Raw genomic sequence first — 23663 nt, forward strand, 5'->3', positions numbered from 1 at the left:
TTCAATTTTGGGTACAGCTTCTATAGAACAGGGCCTCTTCAACTCCTCAACCAAACCATGACAAATAGTTTTCAGTGGACTGACCCAGAGACAGACATAGGGGGATGCCAAGTGTGCAGCTACAGAGGGTGTTGTACCCTCCTCACCCACAGGGGGGCCTCCTTCTAAGAAGTCAGTTCTGCACATGGTCTCACTGTTGGCTATGTCCACCACCAAAATGAACTATATTCCTTATTAGTAAGTTTGTCTTTTAAATGCTACAGGCCATGTACTGCAGAGATTTACATCTACCGATCTTGTCTTTCAGAGTAAACTTATTATAATGACTCAGAATAATTAGTGAGCAAACAGATGAATATTATTTTTGTGTACTCTTTACGTTTGAGTGTTATTATAGTATTAGCAAAGTATGTTAATCTTCTTGTTTGGAGGATAGGTTTCTGTATTAGGTCTGTATGTCTGACATATATTGTTTTTCCTTATATTGAACTACTCAGAAGGATCCAACACAGTGACCTTTATATGACTAAATGATCAGAATTGAACGCAAGGCCTCCCATTATTAAAAAAAAAAAATGTGTGCTACATCATTTTAATCCATCTGCAAAGTCCAGCAAATGCCATTTAATCCAATCAATGAAGTCCACCCAATTCAGCTTCCTGTGATATGGCAACAATACTGCACTGCTCCTGAATGCTGAATGATATAGCAACAAGAATGGTAAAGTGTGTAGTTCTGTACACAAATTGTGCATCATCATGGAGATGTGGTCTTCTGCCTAATAAAGGACTTTAATTCCCCCGAACATTTAGGGTGCAAAGCTCCTGACAAGAATAAGGAACTCTAGTCCACCTGGCCAAAACTACATGAAATCTAGTCCACGGGAGCCAGACAAAGCAGAGCCGCCAAATAGATGAAGGCTGTCCCTAAGAGAGACCCCCTGAAAACCACAGATATCCCCCCTTCCTAATCCAGGCTCTAAAGAACCTGTACCCCACTCTATTGATTTAAAAATGCCAAAACTGTAGGAAATGCAAACATTTTGACTTGTTACCAGAGCAAGAGGGTGAGGGTTATCCTGCAATGGGAACACCAGTCCTTGTGCGTTGAGAGTTTCTTTACTTTAGAGAAATTTCATATTTTCTTGTTGTGGGATAAAAAATATAATGCCACATAAAGATCCCCTCTGAGTGTCCTATGTACATTGCAAGGGTTTTAAACAATGAAATTGCAGATTTCTACTATGAAGAAATGGCTTTTTTGTGTTATAATTACCTTCCCAGGCTGACTGATGCCGATTCTATTCCAACAGCCCGAGAAAATCTCTGTGCTTAATTAGGGAACGTTTGCATTCATTTAATAGACAATCTATAGAAAGTATCTTACCAAAAAATAAATATATATATATATATATATTGCAGGGAATTCCTTGTTTTGCTGTAGTGCAGACTGCAAGTTGCTATATTGCTTTGACGTTTTAACAGTTTTAGGCAAATACAATAATTGCAAATTGAAGTAGAAGGGTAACCTTTTAATAGAATCAATTTATAAAATGGCTTTTGTAGCAATTTTACATAATCTATTTATTGTTTTTACAAAATTGGGATTTTTCTGGGGAAGATAACTCTTCCTTTATCCATTATAAAAAAGGCTTTGATTTACATTCACGAGTAAGCGGCATGAATTTGCTTCCTTCTAATAATTTTAAAAATTTCTTACTTTCACTTGAAGAATGGGGAATGGTTGGCATTGGTGAGTTTCGGCTTTTTACCTGGTAAACATTACTTCAATACATAATTATGAATGATCATTATTCTTAGTAACACACAAGCATTCCAGGAATGAATGTGAGCCGTCACGTTGTAAATGCCATGGGAACATTACATTGTCCCATCCTGCAGGACAGGTGAATGTGATTCATAGCACAGAGAACATCAATGTTCAGACAATCTACCATGTGCTGGTGATGCAGCATGAAGAGGAGAAGGTCAGACAACACCATGAAGCAAATGTTCTGTATGATAGTGGAGAAAGATCGGGATGAAATGTATCGTAAGGCCCTGAGGTCTCTTTCCAATCCCCTTATTCAGAAGGAGAGGGAGGCTCTGCGCTTGTTGTGTCTGGGAGTTGGCGGTGATGTTAGAAGATTGGGAATCTCAACAACAAGTCTGGACAGCTGTGAGTACCTGTCTGCTAAATGGTGATATAGGGATTTGTTTTGTCCCGAGGCTACCATAGAGTATTTGGTTCGGTTTCTTCCATTTCCAGTGTTACAAGCTGTCTAAACATTAATTGGAAAGTATGCATCAAATTAGAAATAACTATGTTCTGTTTACTTTCTTTCTTGTGTCCTATTAGAAATGTTTGGATTTTTGATTTTACCCCAGTGGGCCATATGTCTGGTTTGGAATATTCACTTTCTCTGTGTTCACCATTTTTGTAATTAGGATATAAATGAGAATGGATCAGTTTAGGAATGTTTTCAGCATGTTGGGTGGTATTCCTTGTATCTTCAGTACGAGTTGTCCTTAGGGTGTGCTGCCCATCTGCTCCAAGAACTGCCCCATTCTCGCACAGCTCCTGTTTGGTCTTTTTCATTTGGCATATGCTCACCATGGCCTCATACTGTACAGGACTCCTGACCGCACGGAATCTTTGTTATTTCCTTTATTTATGGATATTGCAGGACATTAAATCTGCCACCAATCTTACACATTCCCTGGCCCTAAACAGATATTCATTGTGGCTAAAGCTGGCATAACAATTGACACGGCTACCTAAGATCATCGTCAGATTATTCGCCCTTTTGTTTGTACGAACACAAAACTACTTTGATTCTGTAGCTGATTCTAAAGCACCCTTGTAACAAACCTTATGCAGCAAAGCATTTTATAAATGTATTCATTCAACAAACGATTAGCAGCCACTGCCTGACCCACAAATGCTATACAATGAGCTGGTATGTGATGAAACATAAGGCATTCCATTGGTGTCTGGAGTCTCAGTATGTGGCCTTGCCTCAAATTTATTTTTAATATTTATAATTGGATTCTCTGAAAAATAATAAATTGTAATTCTATTTGCTAAAGGCTGCCTGATACTGTGACATTTGTTGTGATGCCATCAATTTACCTGTGCACTCCAAATGCACTGGGTTCAAAAAAAAAAGTTTTGTTCTATTGATGTTACCAGCCCATTGGCAATGCTGTACCCTATTACAAATGTACAAAATAGTGCATTATAACAGAACAGCACATGGCGATGGCTGCCTAACCATTATCATTGCAATGTTACTTGGTCAAAATCGAGACTACTATTTTTACACAACACATTTTCAATCTGCATAGCTATAGATGGGTGTAAAAAAAGTGGGGCTTTGAACAATGTATTTTTCCTAGTCTTTGCTCCTTTCTCTTAAGAATAGAGGAAACGTTTGCACATATCTCATTGGTTCTTAATGCCCAAGGCTTCCTAGCCATCAGTGATAAATACAGGGATGGAGGCAATGGAACACGTTTTACATTTTTGCCTCAACACCTATTACTGAATGGCAGCCACAGCAAGGGAAATTGCGTTACTGCATAGAAACAAACAGTTACATTTCTAAAGGGAGCTTCAGAAGCATTTAATTTCCATGCACATTTGATTTATACTACATTTCTTTCTACATGCTTTTATTTTCATAGGACCTTGCTCACAGTAGATTAGTTGGTGCAAAGTGAAATCAGATGATTGCCAAGTGGTTAAGGGTTTGTTCCTACTATGGCATTGTTCTGAACATGCAGCACATTTCCGTTCGGCTTGGTATGCATTGCAATGGTATTGCTGCCCAGCACATTGCACAGAAGAGTTGTGCCAGCCGACCTGCACAATGGTATTTTATAGATTTGACCCTTTAACATGGGGAACCCTTGAAATAACTTTCAGATTTTCAGGGAACCCCTGATTTAATTATTATATTCACATATTATATTCACAGCTCACAGTACATTAGTGTGGTGGTCAGTGAGAAAAATGCCTCTTACATTGCTGGCCAGTGGGAAGAATGTCACCCATACAGATAGCCATAAAGATCATTGATGTCCGGTAAACTGACCCAAGAGACACAAGTTGTTCATTGCTCAAGGAACCCCCAGCAACCTCTGGAAGAACCCTGGTTAAGAAACACGTAGTCATTCAGATCACCGCTTACCATAAATCTGCACCCTAAGACATTTATTGGCTACTACTGCTGACACGATGGACATGGATATTCCACTATAGTTGGTAGTAGCCTGGCTGTTTCTTACTCCAGATCTTTCTAAATATTTGAGTCACAGACTTGGATATTAACTAGTTTCAGGAATGCCTGCTTATCACACTGAGGTGAACTTTAACACCGACCTTTTCACTTTAATGTGAACAGTTATTGAATTTTTGTAGCAGTTACACTGCACGAATGCACATTAGAGGGGTCTCAAAATTAACTAATTTTATACAGTTTGATGCTGCTGGCCAATGCTGACCAGTAACCTAAGGAGCCTCTGTCATCATGTGTTACATTGTCTAAACATTTGGGAGTTACCCATTGCCTGGAAAGGATGGCCCCAAATCTGTTTTAATGTTGAACCTTAGATTTAACAAATTTGTTTTATCAGTCCTTATGCTTATTAGCTGCTTATTGTAACCCTATAATGAAAAGAATATATTGGCCACCATGCTATCTAAAATTAGTTGTCAATGCAAAATGGGACGTTAAATGTCCTAAGAGAAATGTAAGGTGGGTGAAAATGAGCTGAGCTGTTTCATCCTTTTCCTAGTGAAGATAGTAATGTTTCGTGAATCTGAGGTGTTGTGGCTGAAGCTAGGAAGGCCCTGCATTAATAAGGCATCAATGTTGCAAATATCTTAGCTGGAGGATTACAATGTGACACCAAAGACTTATGTATTGAATACTTTAAAAAAGTGCCATCGGAATCTGCTCGGTTGGTTTGAACAGCTCATTCACCTCGTGTGCCTGGCACTCTGCAGACTCCTGAGGACACACCTTGGCACGTGTACATACCGGAGTGATGTAATTGTTCAGGAAATGCTAATTGTTATGATAATTAAAATCATTTGTAAAGCGCTGCATGTGAAATAATACTACAGAGATGTTTCTTAACCTGTAAATTCCTGGCAAACATATTTAGCATATTTGTTATATAAAAGACTGAACACATCTTGGGTTATGTTTGTCAAATTTGCCCCAAGAAATTTTTGGATGTGATATACATTCCATTTTTTTTGTTAGGACATTTTACCAGTTTTATTCCATATAGAGTTGTGCTCATTTGTATGTGCATGTGGCACCCTTTTTGAGTGACTGGTATACATCCGCCATGTTTTATCCATTTAAACACGCTATAAGTACCACAACTTTCTGCCTATGTTCTGGACATACAGGCTGCTCTTTAACACGCCAACACAGCTCTGCATTCCTTAACATGCCGACTCCATTGTTATGGATTGCAACAAACACCGACCCCACCTCATCTCCATTTAGAAGTAAAGACAGAGATTTGAGCAGGATCAGATCCCTGATTTGAGTATAAGGGTTCCAGCTTGCATATCACAAGACTGCTTACACTGTATAGAAGAACTTACCTGTATTTGACTGTTAGCAAATTGTTGTATACAAATACAAAACCTAGGACATCATCCTACACAACTACCTTGTTTCCCCTATAATAAGGCACTGTCTTATATTTTTTGAAATGCCAAAATATGCCCTAGGTCTTATTTTCAGGGGGATGTCTTATTTTTCCACGAAGAAGACTACAGTACACATTTATTGTTGAAAATCACTCATGTGCCATTGATTGTCCCCTTCTGATCACTCATGTGCCATTGATTGTCCCCTTCTGATCACTCATGTGCCATTGATTGTCCCCTTCTGATCACTCTGTGCCATTGATTGTCCCCTTTCTGATCACTCATGTGCCATTGATTGTCCCCTTTCTGATCACTCATGTGCCATTGATTGTCCCCTTTCTGATCACTCATGTGCCATTCATTGTCCCCTTCTGATCACTGACTCGCCGGGTAACAGACTCTGTTAGGACCGGGATCAGCAGCTTGTTTGTCCTTTGAAGTTACTTTCAGTTTCACTCTGCACTGCAGCCAGCATCGAGGATGTCTTATTTGCGGGGGGTGCTTTATTTTAATTGCTTCCGCAAAAATCGGGGGGTGGCTTATTTGATGGGGATGCCTTATCATCGGGGAAACACGGTATATACAACTTACGCAAGCAACCAACGCATGTTGTCAAAAACACCCCTGAAGAAGCCACACTTGGCGAAACGCGTTGGGTATAATAAATAACATGTTTTGATGGTTAAATACTCTGGATGGTTAACAGTTTATAAGCTGACTAGTTTTTGTATGTCTAGTGCCTATTATTGGCCTATGATGAACTCCAAGAAAATATTGTGGTTCAATTTAATCATTGATTACTATCTACTGTATTGAGCAATGTTAATGCTCTAATCACTTTTTCTGACCACTAGTTTGTTCAGTGGCCCCTTTTTATTTGTATGTTGATATACTTTATGATATATATTGTGTGTTTGTTTATGAATATATTGTTTGTGTCTTTACTTCTAAATGGTCTATGTAACTATAAGGGTAGGCACTTTACTGTTTTTTAAACACAAATTGTGATTTATTACCACCATAAACACACCTTAACCCTCCTCATCTCCACCTTAGGAGAGGAGCACATAAATGGTTTGACCCCCTGCCAGGGTTTAACTACTATCTGGGAGTCTGTTAGAGAGATTTATACTCACTTCCTGACAATGTTTTACCAGGCAGGAAGTGAGGGGAACCGTCTATCGGAAACACACACACAAGTAAAACTGCTTTCTAGCAGACTAAGGGAAGGCTATGGCACCACCACAAAATGCTGCCTACCAATTTTTTTCTGCTTTCAGTACTCAGTGGCAGTCATTGGTCTACATGGCCACCCAGCTCTGTAGCAGCCCGTCGGTCACTTGCCTGCTGCTGCTCCCCTGGATGGGTCTCTTTATCCATCCTTTATATGATGGCAATTATATCTGCTAATTAGAACTGAAGCCTAATTACTTCTTTACCTACCAAGGATTTTGTCCTTCTACTCAGCCAATACCCTGATTTAACATTTTCCACAGTTTAGGCAGGTATACCTAACAAGTAGCTCTCCCTATCTGCCGGCCAGTTCCACTGGCGCCCTCACTTCCCAGAATAAAGGAACACGTGACCTTTTCCCTCGTGTGATGGTGCTTGGATCTGATCAGCCAATCACTAGGCCTAAACGCGGTCACAAAGTGATGACATCATCCCAGGTAAGCTCTGACACCAATCAGAGATTACTTAAGGAATTCTGCACCAGGGAAGCATTGAGGGAGTGAAAATTAGAGTATACCTTGCTGGGGGTGGTGGGATATCCGCAGATATTGTCAATTTTCCTGAATACGCCCGTGATCAAATTCTCAATCAGCAATATTTTTCATTGAGTGATCAAATCTCTTAATATTGAATGTATAGCTTAGCTGTAATAGAGCTCAGTAGCTCAACCACAAATTGCACTTGGACATGAGAACATGTATGTAGAGAATGACAGTCTGAAAGCAAAGCTTCTGCTTTACTTGTACAATAACCCTAATGCTTTGCCAATTCTGTACCATAGATGCACTCTGCCCTTTCTGCAGTATTGATTTTATATAAAGAAAGTATTAAAACTTCCATTTAAACAAAAAAGAAAGATAACTTCAAAGGTGTAAGTGTACTGTATGTGATCCCTTACAGACCACTAATTATTGTGCTGAATGAATGTGTTCATTATTGGAGTTCCCAGGGTGGAGGAGGAGGTTACTCAAGACTTGGCATATGAGTCCAGAGAAGGGAGCCAACATTACAGATAATAATTAATGGACCTTGACAGTGTCAGTAATAGTGCTCATTAAAGTAAAATATATTTAATTACTGTATTTTTTTTCGTTTGGATTGTGTTAAGTTAAAACTGTCTGTTCCCCCATAAGAAAGATTCAGCCTTTCCATGCCCTGACGACCAATGTCACCGAGACTGAAAGCAACTAGAAATCCAAAGTTTTGAGTTGTCAATACTATAGAAATAAAGGGTGGGGATTGTGCGATGTTTAGTTTATTTACAAGACACAAAGAGAAGACAAAATCCCTGAGTTTTGTAATGTCGCCTCTAACTTCCGGTTATTTCTTAAAGAAGAACACCAGGGAAGTGTCAAAACCACCTTTGAAATGATTCTCCCTCCAGGGATATACTTTTTTTTTTAGGGTTCTTCTGAAATAAACTTTTATTAAACTTATCCCTTAATCTTGCTGGTGCCCTTCCCTCCTGTGCTCCATGTTGTGAATGGGCCTTTGGCATCCTCACCCTCAGTACAGGACTCTCAGTCCTGCATTGTATGTAATGACTTCATAGTGCTAGTGATTGGCAGACCACAGAAGGAAAAGACCCCATTACATGGAAAGAAACAAGGTAAGTAGAACATTTTTTGCACACTTTGCAATGTGTGTGTGTTGACACCACAGCAAGCAAGGTGGTTTTGCCATTTCTTCATAGTTCAGCTTTAAACATCTTATTTAGCTCCTTTTTTTTTCTTAATAATTTTTTCAACTCATTTGCTGTTTTCTAGGTCTGAAAGCACTGACAGAATAATTGTCCCTCTTCAGTCTAAAAATAAGTCATTAATAAGCAGGCAGCCACTAACGAGCATTCCTGCCTGTCATTTGTGGCATTGCTTCCAGCCACTCCGGGAACATTCATGGCTGTAATATTCCTACTAATTACCCTGTTGTGTTCTGTACAGAGGAGCACCCGATAGCCTGACATTATGTAAAACTGATGATTAACGTGTGCTATCTCTGAGTGAATGTGTGCTGATATCTTATTATCCGAGATGGTGATGAGGAAATACTCTGTACATGGCACTTTAAATAATGTTTTATATCCATTTTCAGGGTTTTACCAGTAAGTTCTGCCCATGTTATTACACCACTGGTTGCCTCATATGATCTTCAATGACCAGAAAAGTCTCTTCTATGTGCCCCTTGATCACAGTCTCCCTTTTCTAAGGACCTTGGGGGCTAAGCTTTACCCACTTTCCATCCCCAACACATTGAGAGACCAAATAAGATTTCCTTCAGGGATGGGCTGACATTTTTTTGCACAATTCTATGTAGTTTGCCAAAAGTGCATCATTCCTATCTACCACAGTGTAACTACCATTAGCTGGTTTACTACTGAACCAGGGTTTTTCAGTAAAGCCTGGATGTGTAGCCTGAACATTACTCCTGCCCTTGTTCATGGTCAACAAAATGATATTTCTCCAGGTTCATGTATTGTACTGAAAGCTTTTTCTTTTTCTGTAGGGTGCGCTGACCTCCAGTTGTTGGACACCATGCAGCCCATGGAAAGGAAGAGGCAAGGCTACATCCACGAGTTGATCCAGACTGAAGAGAGATATATGGATGACCTCCAGCTTGTGATTGAGGTGAGTTCGGAGGTTCAACAAACAACCCCAACATCTGGGAACATCCCCCAAGGAAGCATAGAAATTCTGCCTTCTAGTTCCTTCCAACATGTCCAACCCCTTAATGGTCTTGGTCATTCCTGCCACCATATACATTTGTATTGTTTCTTAGTTTTATTAGCAGCAGGATGCACCTGAATGTATTTAGGGTGACTTTACCTTATGACCTCTCTGGTGACCACCAATTGAGAATAAATTCTCATTTTGACCCTAGGTCTGACTGGTGAGCCAGGCATTTCTATGAAAGACTTAAGGCTTAACTCAAGAATGTTTGCAAAACCTGCAGAATGTCTATACGTATTGTAAGAAAGACCTCTTGGGGGGGAGGATAATATGCCAGCTGTCCGGCTGATTTTTAAATTACAATGTGAGGGGGGAGTCAATAATTACAATTCAGAAACAAGAATTTAGGGTGAAAGTGAGACCACTTAGTGGCTAATTAGGAAATTAACAAATGTCTGTTTTATAATGAAGCAGAGGGCACCTTTATATTGTATAGTGATCTGCAGGAGCCCTGACCCTGGGACAGGTGCAATAAAGAATACATTGAAATCATATATGGTATCCTATCATCATATAACAAGAGGGCGCCTCATGTGTATAGAAAGACGGTATTACCCACCTAAAGCTCATACAATATTGTTTGTTTTCTAGGTGTTCCAGAAACCAATGGCAGAGTCAGGCCATCTCGGTGAAGCTGAACTGGGCTTAATATTTGTCAACTGGAAAGAGCTGATAATGTCCAACACAAAACTGCTGAAGTTAGTGGGATTTTATCAAACACTGACAGAACTCAAATTTTATGTAAAACCTGCCCAATGCAGTTGTACCACTAGGAAGATATAAAGAACTGACATTACCAGAGTATTGTGTTGTATTGTTTAACCAATAACATTAACGTGTAAATGTTTTCACAGATTATTAATATGCAAAGTAAAAATTTCAGTCACTCAACAGAGCTTCCATGGCCTATTTAAGTGTAAAGCTGCATACACACGTGCAATATTAGTCGTTGGAAAGGATCTCTCACGATCCTTTCCAACTACTATTATTGCACGATGCATGAATGAGTGCTGTACATACAACACCATTCTGCTTTATGCAGAGGGGAGGGATGAGCGACGGAGCGACGCCCTGCTGCGCGCTCTCTCCCTTCCCTTGCATCAGGATGGTTAGTCGTCCATCGTCCGTGGACCTGCCAGGATGGTCGTTCGGATGATGGACGACTGGCGCTGTACACACATCAGATTCTTGCCCGATATCGACCCCGAGATGATTATCGGACAAGAACCGTTGGACGTGTGTACGTAGCCTAAATGTGCAGGAACACATAGAAGCCCAGTACAGCTCTGCTGGCAGCTGATAACCTCTGATGACAATTTGCAGAAATAAAGGCTAAATAACAATGGTATCATCTAGGTACCTAGTAAAAGTAAGGTGACCAGTTTACAGGTCAACAATACAAAAAAAATGTCCATGCATACTTGCCTACAGCCGTGTTCTCCTTTTAGCTGGGTGTACCTTCCAGCACTTTTTAGTAACCACCCAAAAACAGCTAGGTTGGGTCACACTACAGGGGCCACCACCTGCCTACAGCTTCTTCCCACTCAGCCTAAATAAATTGTAGGGAAAATGCCATACAAGTTATCAGAACAAAAATGTCTGTATATGTTATTGGGTACTATGGTGCGCTGCAATCAATGCATGTCGGAGTGTAGGGGTGCCATATGAAATGAAATTTCCATAGCTTATATTTGATTTCTATTTAAACAGAAATACCAATCTGTCAATAATTACAATTGCAATATTCAAAATGATTGGCACCATGACTAATGTGTGTTGTGGTAATGAAAGTATTACTGCAACTGAATTGCAAAAGTGTTTCAACCCTAAAAATGTATGCCGGTCTAAAACATTTTCTAGTTTAGATAATGTTTGCTTTACTTCCTGTCTGGCAAAATGTCAGGAGGACATATTATAAAGAAATAGAAGTAACAGGGCTCCAGATGGCAGTAAAAACATGACATGTTTCAACCCTTCCTCGCTCTATTTATAACTAGGAAACAAGTTTTGTCTGGACTTGTCTGTCTCGACTTATACCTGTCCATCTGATCCTATTTACAGGGCACTGCGGGTTCGTAAGAAGACCGGGGGTGAAAAGATGCCGGTCCAGATGATTGGGGACATTTTAGCAACAGAGCTGTCACACATGCAGGCCTATATCCGATTCTGCAGCTGCCAGCTGAATGGAGCCACACTCCTACAATCCAAAACTGATGATGAAGTAGAATTTAAAGATTTCCTAAAGGTTAGTCCTCGGTGGAATAAAAAAAAAAAATCAGATTTATTGTGGCCATGCAAATCATACTACAGGAAAAGTTACATTTGTAATCATGAGGGGGGGGGGGGGGGGCGGCGCAAGGCGATCGATAGCTTCTTTTACAGCAACTAGTGTAAATTCCTAAAACTGACTTTGCCAACTAACTCTGTTCAGCTCTGATACACAATGATCTTTTCCATGTAAGTATTTTGTTTGATATAATTGTTTCTGTGCTCTGCAGAGACTGGCCACTGACCCTCGCTGTAAAGGAATGCCTTTATCCAGCTTCCTGCTGAAACCTATGCAGAGGATAACGCGATATCCACTTATCATAAAAAATGTGAGTAGTTATCTGGATCTACAAACCTTGTCTTGTTCCAGGATGGTTTAGGTGGTCTCACAGTTTTGGTGATCTCTGTGTTTATGGCAGATCTTGGAGAACACTCCGGAGTCTCACCCAGATCATGCCAATCTAAAGTTTGCCTTGGAGCGAGCGGAGGAGCTGTGTTCTCAGGTGAATGAGGGAGTGAGGGAGAAAGAGAACTCTGACAAGCTGGAGTGGATACAGACCCATGTTCAGTGTGAAGGAATAACTGAGGTGAGCACATATCTATATGGCAAACATCTGCGGTCATGTCTGGCCTTAGCTAGACTGAAATAAAACTTCACTTTTGTGTTGATTGCTGTCTGTGTCCCCATTAGAATGATTTCCTCGTCTCTCCTGCCTGGTGACAATTTGTGCCTAATCACAGGATGGCTGGCAGGCAGTTTAAGCAGCTCTGCAACGCCCTGCCTTTAACCTTCCTAGCGGTAATCCTGACTGTGACACAGGGTAGAAAAAAGATGCTGAAAGCGGTAACCCTGAGTCACACTCGGGGTAGGTAAACCTAAGGGAAGGTTAGTAAATACAGCCTTACCTGATCTGCCGGCATCCCGTGTTGTCTATTGGCGCCATCCCCGTCTTTTTTCTTCTTCCTCTGGTGTCTTCTGCACAGGATGAGTTACCGGGGAATTCCCGGTGACGTCGGTGCATGTGTACATTGCCAGCAGGGTGGAAAATTGTAAATCCATTTGTATTGCATTCAATACAAAATAACTGTATTGAATGCAGTACATTGGATTTATATGTGTAAAAGCAGTACATTGTTTTCATGAACATTTATTTTACAGTATAATATAATAGTAGAAGTATAATATTTATTTTTTTTAAATTAAATAAATAAAAAAATATATATATTATTTTTTTTATTTTATTTTTACAAGATTTTGTGTTTCAAACTTTATTTTACTCATACTAACATATTATACTGTAAAATAAATTTTCATGAAAAACAATGTACTGCTTTTAGACATATAAATTCAGACAAAAATGTACCATTAGGAAGGTTAAACGGTGAGGTGACGCTACTGGCAAACACCCAACCCTAGCTTACCCTGGAGGTAATAATTTACCCCCTGAATAATTAAGATCTCTCATTTGGAAGGTAAGCACCCAAGGATAGGCAAGCTAGTGTTAAATCAGCTGGGGCATCTCCCGTTAAAAGGGACAAAACCCCAAACCAATGCCAACAGATTCAGTCCTTCCAGAAAATATGGCTGGCGATAATAACTTCACTTTGTATGCTTTGTTGTCATGTCCAGTCACACTGTGCTTTCTGTCCGGTTTTCAGCAGATCATTTTTAACTCCCTGACCAACTGCCTGGGGCCACGGAAGATCTTACACAGCGGCAAAGTTTACAAGACGAAGAGCAATAAAGAGCTGTACGGGTTCCTTTTCAATGACTTTCTCCTCCTCACCTACATGGTCAAACAGTTTGTGTCCTCAGGATCCGACAAGTTATTCAGCCCTAAAAGCAATGCACAGTACAAGATGTACAAGATGGTAAGTGAGAGAGAAAGTTTTCCTGTCCTTATATGTACTAACATTGTATAGCTGACTGCAGCAGAAAATGCGTGTATGTCCGAGTCACATATCTTTACTAAACTACATAGATTTTTTTTTCTTTCTGTGTAAGATGTTGGATTTTGTTTTTTGGATTATTAAATAAAATATTGATCTTTCCCAGGGCTCTGAAATGCCCCATGAAGTTCTTTCATCACAGCAGAGAGCTCTGCGATTATGACTTTGGTCTGCCAGAGTGATTTCTTATAAATGTTCTGTGGCTGTACCACTATTTAGGCCAGAAATTGCGTTCAGACCTAGTAGGATTCAGTTTGTAGCCCACTTTTAGCATTGTCACTGACTCTGCCATTGTCTCTCTCTATAAAGCCAATTTTCCTAAATGAAGTTCTGGTGAAACTGCCAAGTGACCCATCCAGTGATGAGCCTGTCTTTCACATATCGCACATAGACCGGGTGTACACCCTCCGAACAGACAACATCAATGAAAGGTTGGGTTCTGGATGCATTCATCATTATATAACTGTAGCCTATATTTTCTTTTATATTTTTCCTACTGGCTGAACAACTGACTAACTAAATTTATATTTATTAGGACTGCCTGGGTTCAGAAAATCAAAGCTGCCTCTGAGAATTTCATTGACACAGAGAAAAAGAAAAGGGAAAGAGCATATCAAGGTACAGAGACATACTTATAGGGAACGATAAGTCCCCAGTTTTTTCTACAGAACATATAGCACATGTGAGGCACAATATCATAGCTATATGATGGCAAGAACAGGAGCTACTGGTCCCGGGGTCTCACTGCTGCAGTTTCCAAGAGATCAGATGCCAAAATATGATGGAGCCGCCGGCATCCACCCAGAACTTATTGGTCTGATCCTACTAATGTGATCATCTTATATTGTTTGTGCATTATAAATTTGTGTTGTGTCCTTTGCCATTCCAAAAATGTTTTGTATTAAAATATCTCTGACAATTACTCAGCATATTTATAGTCATGTTAATAACTGTCCTTTAGAGGAACTAAAAGTCTAATACCCTTAATGCAGACATGTCCCTAAAAGGCCAGTTTTACTGTATTCTTTAAGAGATTATAGTTTGTTTTTTATTCTGTTTCCTGATTAGCGAGGTCACAGAAATCTTCCGGAATTGGACGTTTAATGGTGCAAGTCATTGAGGCATCTGAACTAAAGGCCTGTAAACCAAACGGTAAGAGTATTGTCCGTCATGTCAGAGTCATGTGGATTAGCAGATGTTAGAAAAGATTTTGGCCCCATTGTCTCAGATCAGAAAGCACTGAAATATTGTATGGTAAAATCAGTAAGAAGTGTAATATCCCAGCTATTACAACACAGAAAGGACATTCATATCCCTGCAAAATCATTGAGATATGGGCAATGCTCATCTAAGAAATCCAGGGATGATGTATGAAACCAGATAAAGCTGAAGTCCAGGCAAACATTTGAACAGATTATTGACATATATGTGAGTTTTTCTATTTGTCAAAAATGTTTAACTCTGTCCAGCTGGTATTCATACACATCTGCCAGACAGCACAGCCAGAGTAAGACCACTTTCTGTGTTTGAGTTGAGAAATATTATGGAGTCCTCCACACCAACCGCCTGGTGACTGGACAATGGAAGAGCAGAGACATCCTGATAACCTGCACTCTACTCTTTCTACCTGGCTGGCTCCTAGTGTACCCTTCCCCTTCTTTAGTCTGAGTGTTCCTATGAAGGAAATGCTTTTATTTTTTTATTTGAAATGTGTTTGTTTTGCAGGGAAAAGTAACCCATACTGTGAGGTCAGCATGGGCTCCCAGAGCTACACCAGCCGGGCAATGACTGACACCCTAAGCCCAAAGTGGAACTTTAACTGCCAATTTTTCCTGAAGGATCTGTACCAGGATGTGCTGTGTATCACAGTGTTTGATCGAGACCTGTTCTCTCCTGACGGTGAGTGTGCTGCGCTGGCACTACAGGGGGGCTAATGTGGGACAAATACTAGTAGGTTTTGTCAAACGTCTTTCCTCAGAATGTAGGTCCATGTTTGCACAGGAATTTGGTGTGCTGGTTAGTTCCATCCGTAGAGCATCGTGTGGCACTTCCTTTAAATCTAGTCTGCAGTAGTTAAAAATCTGATGGTAAAAATTACATTTGTATGACCAAGTTGTAAATAAGTGCAGTAAGTATATTTTAGTATTTTTTTTTCCTTTTTGCACCAGGTCAGATATCAAGCCCTGAAAATACAAATGAGCTCTCCTGGCAGACCTGACAAGCAACATTACTGTTCGCTTATGAGTGACAGCTGCCTCCTGGGGGGATGATAATTAAAGCCCATGTAAAATTAGCAATCCTACATGTCTTGGAATTGTTTGCTTCCTATGTATGCTGCAGAATATTTGCTGTATGTATACACCTCTGACTACTGGCTAATGGGAAGACACTGTGACCACACAGTGGAGTCAGGCCTGTAAACAGTGCTTTCTGGAATTCTACTTTAATAGTGCTGTATTGAAATGTTAGTTTCCTGACTGTTATCACTCTTTAGCTGCAATACTTTCTAAAACAATAGCAGAACAGGAAAGTCAGCATTCCCTGTCTGTGTATTTGTTCTGGATCAGGAAAACAAAAATGCCAAAGATGTTGATTCAGCAACCAGATAATTGGCATTTGCAGAGTGAAAAGGCTGTTATGGCAGCCCCACATTTCCTTTAGGAAAAGGTCCCCTTTAAATATTCAAAAAGCAGACTTCTAGAAAGCATTGGGATGGAAGCTACAACCAGGTCTGTATTCAGGATAGGCTAAGGGCCTATGGGGTTTATAGTGTTGAAGATTTATAAGCTGTAACATTTTTTGGGTTTGGATACTCTTTAAGCAGAATAGATCACATTATTAGAAATAGAATAGAAATCCCTCTGTTAACTTATCTACAAATACCTACATGCAATTAAACCACCACAAAATCACTAGTTTGTTAAAGTGTAAATGTAACATCAAAATAGTCTCTGAAGCCCAACTCCAGCCATTTTGGATAGAGTGGGTGAGGACATATAACTTTTTATTAGCTATATTTTGTTGTCTGTATGCCTACTTGCTGCAGTCAGAGGTAAGAAAGGGTTTAAACTTCTGGCAATGCTGTATACTTGTGACAATCATTCTTCCCATTTCTTGTACTGAGATCACAGGCAGCCTAAAAAATAATTGTTCTCTTCCCACTGTAATATTACCTTAAAACATACATTTCGAGTCTGGATTTGGGCTTTAAAGTAAACACTGAAATGTCATAAAATTTCTGTTCCTAACTGCTATTTAAATGCTGAAATAGTGATGCATGCAGTTAGGTTAATGGGCTTCCCCACAAAACTTACCTTAGACTGTAATAAAGACATATGACTGAGGTAGGGACTTTGTACAGCGCTGCGTAATATGTTAGTGCTAATAATAATGGAGAGCACAATGTAGATACCAAAGGATAGGGGCAGCAGGAGAGAAGTCTTGCAAGCAGGAATGAAGATGAAGTCAGTATTTTGTAACTAAATAAAGAAATGGTAAAATCTAATTTTCTTTTCTCTTTGATTCTCCCTCAGACTTTTTGGGCCGCACCGAAGTCCCGGTAGCCAAGATCCGAACTGAGCAAGAAAGTAAAGGCCCGACCACTAAACGTTTACTGCTCCATGAAGTGCCAACAGGGGACGTGTGTGTGAGGTTCGACCTTCAGCTGTTCTAAGGGATGAAAACACTTCACTGCTACAGCTGGGTTCTTTTCACATGCACTAGGACCGACGGTCCACAATTTTCACTGTCCATGTTCTCAGACCTTGTCCTGCCCGCATGGTCCCCTGCCACCTACCTATGCAAACCCAAGTTACATGCCCCAGTGCCTTTCATCCTGCAAGACTGCACAGCTTGTGTTTGCAACAGTTGTAAGGGTTCCTCTAAATTGCTTTGGTGCCAGGTAAAGAATTCAGGACTGGGACCTGTGAATATACAAATGGCTCATCTTTTATACCAGGTGCCATGATGTTTTAGGACTTTAAAAACCTTTCACTCAGCAACTTCGGGCAAAATTCAGTGAACAACAAAATCTATCCAGGAAACATTGCAAATGTGCTGATTTTAGAAAGCCCTCTCAATCTACCTTTCAAATGAGTTTTATTTAATATTCTGCTACCAGGTTCAGGGGGGTTTGAGCAGGACTGCAGCCTCTTGTTACATAATGCTGGATTGTGTTACCCTTTCTGAGAATTCTGGGGGTGGTGCTCCGAACCTAAGACCTCTGGGCCTGTATTTGGGTTCAGGGTAATCATTGGGATTTATCATTCGGGGCAGCCAGCTCCATTGGGATGACGACAATTATTAAGTGTCACTGATTGCAACAGGTTTGGCTGCAGTTTGCCTTAAAGGTTCCCCATGGGAAATGTATGAACCGCACTTGAATATCATTGGAACCGCTGAGGTTTTTTTTGTATTAAGCGACACAGATTTAAGATTCATTATATGAACTTTACATGGAAACACTGTAACTTGCGGATGCAGAATGTGTGTTGTTTAAAAAAAAAAAAGGATTTATTCAGATTTATTTTAATTTTCTAGGATCCTCGAAGAGTATAAAAGCGACAAGGAAATAGAAGAATATATTTATAGTCATGTATATATTTATATTTGAAGGCACAGACACACTGGTATGCAGAGTTTTATATTTATGAAGAAGATTATTTTAACCTGGGAATACCAGAGGATGTTCTTTATGCTGTGCTCCAGGCAGGCAGCTGCTGGAATTACATATATATGTGAGCGGTATCACCTGACAAGAGATTGGTTTCTGTTTGGTCCTTCTTGTGATCCAGACAGTACGACCTAGTCGGCGCCCTTATATTTCTTAGCAGCAAGCAAAATAGTTTGTCATCAATCTTTGCCTGCTCATTGAACAATGGAAGAATGGCAGCATAGTGATGAGGTCATCACACCGCTAACAGGTAGAAGAATGTTAGTGGTTCACGAAATGACCCTCCATCTAACCAATCCTGCTGTGCAGGGACTCATATGAAACTAATAAATACATTTTCAGGTATACATACTTGCTCTGAAAAATACATTTAATAATTTCTTAAGAAAGATATAATAGAATTTATTAAAGTATCTAATGACTTCCTGGAGTACAGCTCTGTCATGGAAGAAAAAGTCCTGAATAGTGAGGATAGAAATGGCTGCCCCTTTGTTTCCCTCATGACAGGTGCACTTCAGAGAAAGGCTATAGACTTTCTTATTGTATGGTTTGATCCTTCTATTGGCATTACTTCTAGCAGCAATGCCAAGCTTTTCATTAGTCATGTCCATGTTTAGCTGAATGGGGCATTTAATAAAACTGCAGGATAAAAAAAATCAACCAATCAGAAAATTGCTTTTGTGTTTAAGCATATTACAATTGTTTATGGACAGCATTGAAAGCCATGTAACGTCTCCAATTATGGTTAGTTATATATAAAACATAGTAATCCAGATTAATCGGTTCTCTTTCAGGGTTTTAAGGGACCTGTAGCATCTTCTCCCATAATTCTGCACTGTGAGGCTACAGTGGTGCTAGGAGCTGTGACTGGCTTGCAATATATTCCCTCCGATACTGGAAACAAAAAGGGACAGGGTTCAGAGATAGTGCCAGGATGGAAATCAGAGCCAATAAGCAGCCAGGCTGTGCTCCATTCTGTTTTTACATGCTTCCTCTGTCCTACTTCATTATGACAAAAAACAAAGAGGGATCTCCTCCATTAAATACGTTTCTAATTCTTTCCGACTCCATGAAAGAAAAGATTGCTGTAAATTAGCTTTTATTTACCTTTTGCTAGCTGTTTAGTGTTGAAAATGTGGCCTGAATAGGGGATTGAGAGCATAGATTGGGCATCCGAATGATGCTTTTTCCTGACACACGGGTCACATGACCACTCCTGCTGCACATCGGGAGATATGGGCTGCAGCTTCTGCTCTGGGCTGTACAGATTTTACCCCTAGGAATGTTTTCTTACACAAATAAGCCTACATTTCTATGAGTACCTGTCATTTTGTTCATACAAACTCTAAACCTGAAAAATGTGACTTCTTTAATTCACAAGTAAATCAGATTTTATATTGTGTGACAATAGTAACACCAAACCTGGGATGTAAAAATTAAGAGACAACTTTGCCTAAAACAGATATTTCAGGTGGCAGTCTGCTTTACTTTTCGGCTGCCTACTTTTTTTAAGGACTGCAGTAGGGATTTATCCCAAGCAGAATCCCCAGGGTCCATCCAGCTGTCTCTTCTAAAGACCAATGCATGTGCATTATTAATAATTCTTCCTGAAAATAATCATTGGTGTTCACTTCCAGTGACAGCAGAATCAATGAGCAATGTATAGACTGCACTGTTCTGCTCAATAAAGAGGAGAGGACATGCAGGAAGCACCCCGCTGCTCTCTCCCAAAAGGAACGCCTTTTTAGGAACCAGCACTATGGTGCGAGTGACTGAGTCTGGCAAGGATGTGTGGGATCTCTTATTCTCGATCTTAGCTTGCCCCTATATAAACACACCATAAACAAAAATGCATCAGAAAGTAACTTCTGGTCCCTGGGTTAACTCTGTTCTAGAGTTACCTACAGGGCTCACCTGTAGATGTACTACCGGTCACAGCATGCCATAACAGCTGGGAAGTCATAAATTCCACTAAGCTTACCCCAAGGGTATATTATTCAATACTTGAACTTTATAATCCCAGATTAACATTTCTCCTGTTATTCTTAAACCAAATGTTTTTATTTTGTGCCTGCTTGGATTCCAGTAACTAATCTACAGCAGTAGTGAGCTGCATTTCTGTGTTTAACCCATTCATGTGTATTGGGAGCGCATTGCTGCATTAATGCAACACATGTCAACACCATGCACAGGACTGGAGAAGTGTGAATGGGCCCCTAAGTGAGGGAAGATCATCTTGATGAAGCCCATTAGGGGGTCCCCCCCCCCAGACCCTTTTAGCGGGGCTCACTACCCAGCTGTTTTTGGGTGGTTAAAGAGTTGGGTCACAATACAGGGGTCAAAATCCGCCTACAATTACTTACCACCCAGTGGATAAACACTGCCCATGATATCTGGAGGGCGGTTAATTTGTCAAAGAGTCTGAAAATCCAATCTCGGTGGAATCTCATTTGCTGCCCTAGGGGCCAATTCAGCAAAATAGTTATTTCTTGTAATAAACACTACAATGTCTTTGTTCTAATTCTGATTACTTCTTAGAAACATTTTATATTTTAATTACAGTATTTGTGCACATGCAGATCCAAATGTATTAAATAATTCTAGGTCTGAGTATAATAGGGTCACCCTCATTCTTCTCGATGCTCTCCAATAAGACTTTTATTTTAAACCCCTCTAGATCTGTACAGTAATCTGGGATTACATTACTTCTGTACCTAAATTTTGTGCTGGAGTTTCCTGTAATAAGGACTGGTCAGTGCTGCTCACTCTTTATGTGCAGGGTGACCAGTCTTGTATCTAACTTCCTGTAATTGTCTGCAAACTGCTTGTAGTGTGAGGGCCTGCTTGGTCCTTCCCGTATCTATGGAAAAAGCTGGCTTTGTTACACGCCTAGAATTATGAAGTCTGGAGCCTCCTCCTTTAGGGAGCTGTCCATGTATGTATGCATGTCAATTTTTTGTTGCTGGAAACAAAGTTTTGTGTTTTTTTCCAGTGACAGGATATTGCACGAGCAGTACACACGGCTCTGTTAAATGGGAAAGTGAGGGGAAAGGACAAGCAGGAGACACCCCACTGCGTCGTCCTCCGTGGAAATGACATCCACAGTCAATGGGGGACCACCAGTCCACACTGGATTTTCACCCTAGATGATCGGACATTCTTCTTAGGCAACCTTTATATCTAGCATGTGTATGAAGTCCTACTAATAGATCTTCAGTATATAGTCCATGACAAAAATTAAGGATGAAGAATAAAGGCAGTAAGCCACTGCCTTACTGCATTCAGTTTTATTGTTTTTTTTTTTTTTTTCATTTTTGATAACTTTTTTTTTTTTTACCACTGGGTATTTTGTAAAACATTAATCTGCCTCCCTTCCAAGTGTCTGTAAAGTTAAATTATTTTTTTTCAGATTTGGATAAAAGGTGGATTGTAGGAACCCCCTGTTTTTCCCACTGTAGAGATTTACCACTGCCAGTGTGAAATAGGGAAACCATGAGGGTTAAAACTGCAGTATGTGCTCAATGAATCTGCTGTATGTTAAAACCTCTAAGATATTGCTAGTGTATGTAAAGCAAAATCTTTATAGTAGTATTTGGAGAAATTATGGAATGGGTCTCTTTGTTACTTTTTTTTTTTTTTAGTAACTCTGCCGGGCAGATTTCTTGTTGTTTTTGTACCCAGATACCAGAGGGTTTGAGAGCTAAAATGTAAGCAGATAATCCCTGTAATGAATTCTTACCTATTGTATAATTTCCCCCTTATCTGCTTTTAACATTTAGCCAAAATCTATATCCTTACATACACGTTAATGTTTAAGTGGGCAGAAGGAAATGATAGACTATGGCTTTGCTTTGCATTGCTTTATGCTTTTAGTAGGAAAGCCAAAAATGGGTTAAAACTTTAAAAATATACACTGTGTGAACAGATATCTGTGGCCAAACTAATGATACCTTGTCATTGTTAACTTAGCCAAGGAGCTGCAGCCACTTCTTGTTACCCTGACCACCGGCTTTATCATGCTTGCTACCATTTCTGAAGAAGAGCTCACAGATGATCATTTTTTTACCACAGATTCCACTTAAAATAATGAGAAGTAGATCAGTTTGTCCTTCTCTGCTGCAGCAGCTCCTAGAGCCAGCCTAATTTCTTGGCTTGAGCACATACAGCATTTTCTTGCCCTTTTCGCCCCATCATGGCCATCTCCAGTTTTTTTCGTTTATTCACTGGATTTAAGTTCTTCCAATCATAGAGGTTCACATGTGGGTGACTATGAATATTATCATCATCAATATTGTTATCAGGAAGCTATGTACGGCTCTCTGCCAGCATTGCATAAAGAAGCACAAAGACCCACTGATAACTCCAACATCAGCCTAATGTATGGTATGTAATAAAGAATTGAAGGGTTTTATTTAATAATTTCATTTCTATGTTAGGATGAGACAGGGGAATAAATGTAAGCTTTAATTGGCAATTAACATACTGCACAGGGAAGTTACATAAACATGTCATCGTAGGTGCCAATAGTAGAACTCCCACAGGCATGTTCATGAAAGATCTAAAGAAATGTTTTCTATTATCATTCTTTTAATTCTCCTAATAATTTGTTGTTTATTGCACCTCTATGTATATTTCAATGCATTTCTGATATTTTAAAACAGCACTTTCCCTATAACTTTGACGTATTAACACTTTATGGAGGAAACTTGATTTGAAGTGATATAATGCAGAAGAGGATCTCATGTACATATATATTGTATTGCACTGTGTTTATAAACTAGCATATTGCCTAATATTTGATGCCTTAACTGACATACAGGGTTCTATGGAGATAGATGGTATGCAGTATTGCTAATGTTTTATTTGACCTGAATTAACACTGGCTACAGAATCTTATCCTATTATATTTTTAATGCTGAATGTTTTGACGTTTTAGGCTCAGGCAAAATCATTTGGATAATCAACGCTGCAATCGAGGAAAAGTTTTATTTTCAATGCTGTGACTTGCAAAGTTCTGCAGATCTTGTATATAAAAACTTGTGTATAATTTGTATTTTGTGGCTGATCTTGTCTGACCTGCATGTCACTATGTCCCTGCTGAAATGTATATAAAAAGAAACGAAATCCTGCATCCTGAATC

The 23663-nt window shown here is 39.7% G+C and overlaps 1 protein-coding gene across 7 annotated transcripts in view; it reads left to right on the forward strand.

The window, feature by feature from the left end:
- ITSN2 (intersectin 2) overlaps positions 1-23652 on the forward strand; it is a 111120-nt gene extending 87468 nt beyond the window's left edge. For 6 of the 7 annotated variants that reach the window (XM_072407450.1, XM_072407456.1, XM_072407448.1 and 3 more), the window contains 11 exons: positions 9410-9531; positions 10225-10331; positions 11695-11878; positions 12132-12230; positions 12321-12488; positions 13561-13773; positions 14161-14282; positions 14387-14469; positions 14920-15003; positions 15577-15750; positions 17385-23652. In XM_072407450.1, coding sequence (XP_072263551.1) covers positions 9410-9531; positions 10225-10331; positions 11695-11878; positions 12132-12230; positions 12321-12488; positions 13561-13773; positions 14161-14282; positions 14387-14469; positions 14920-15003; positions 15577-15750; positions 17385-17524 — 1496 coding nt within the window. In that variant the 3' untranslated portion in view covers positions 17525-23652. The remainder of the gene's footprint in view (positions 1-9409; positions 9532-10224; positions 10332-11694; positions 11879-12131; positions 12231-12320; positions 12489-13560; positions 13774-14160; positions 14283-14386; positions 14470-14919; positions 15004-15576; positions 15751-17384) is intronic. The other variant, XM_072407452.1, reaches the window with a different exon arrangement.
- Positions 23653-23663: the final 11 nt, after the last annotated feature.

This window comes from Pyxicephalus adspersus, chromosome 4, assembly GCF_032062135.1.
Source record: "Pyxicephalus adspersus chromosome 4, UCB_Pads_2.0, whole genome shotgun sequence".
Lineage (NCBI taxonomy): Eukaryota > Metazoa > Chordata > Amphibia > Anura > Pyxicephalidae > Pyxicephalus > Pyxicephalus adspersus.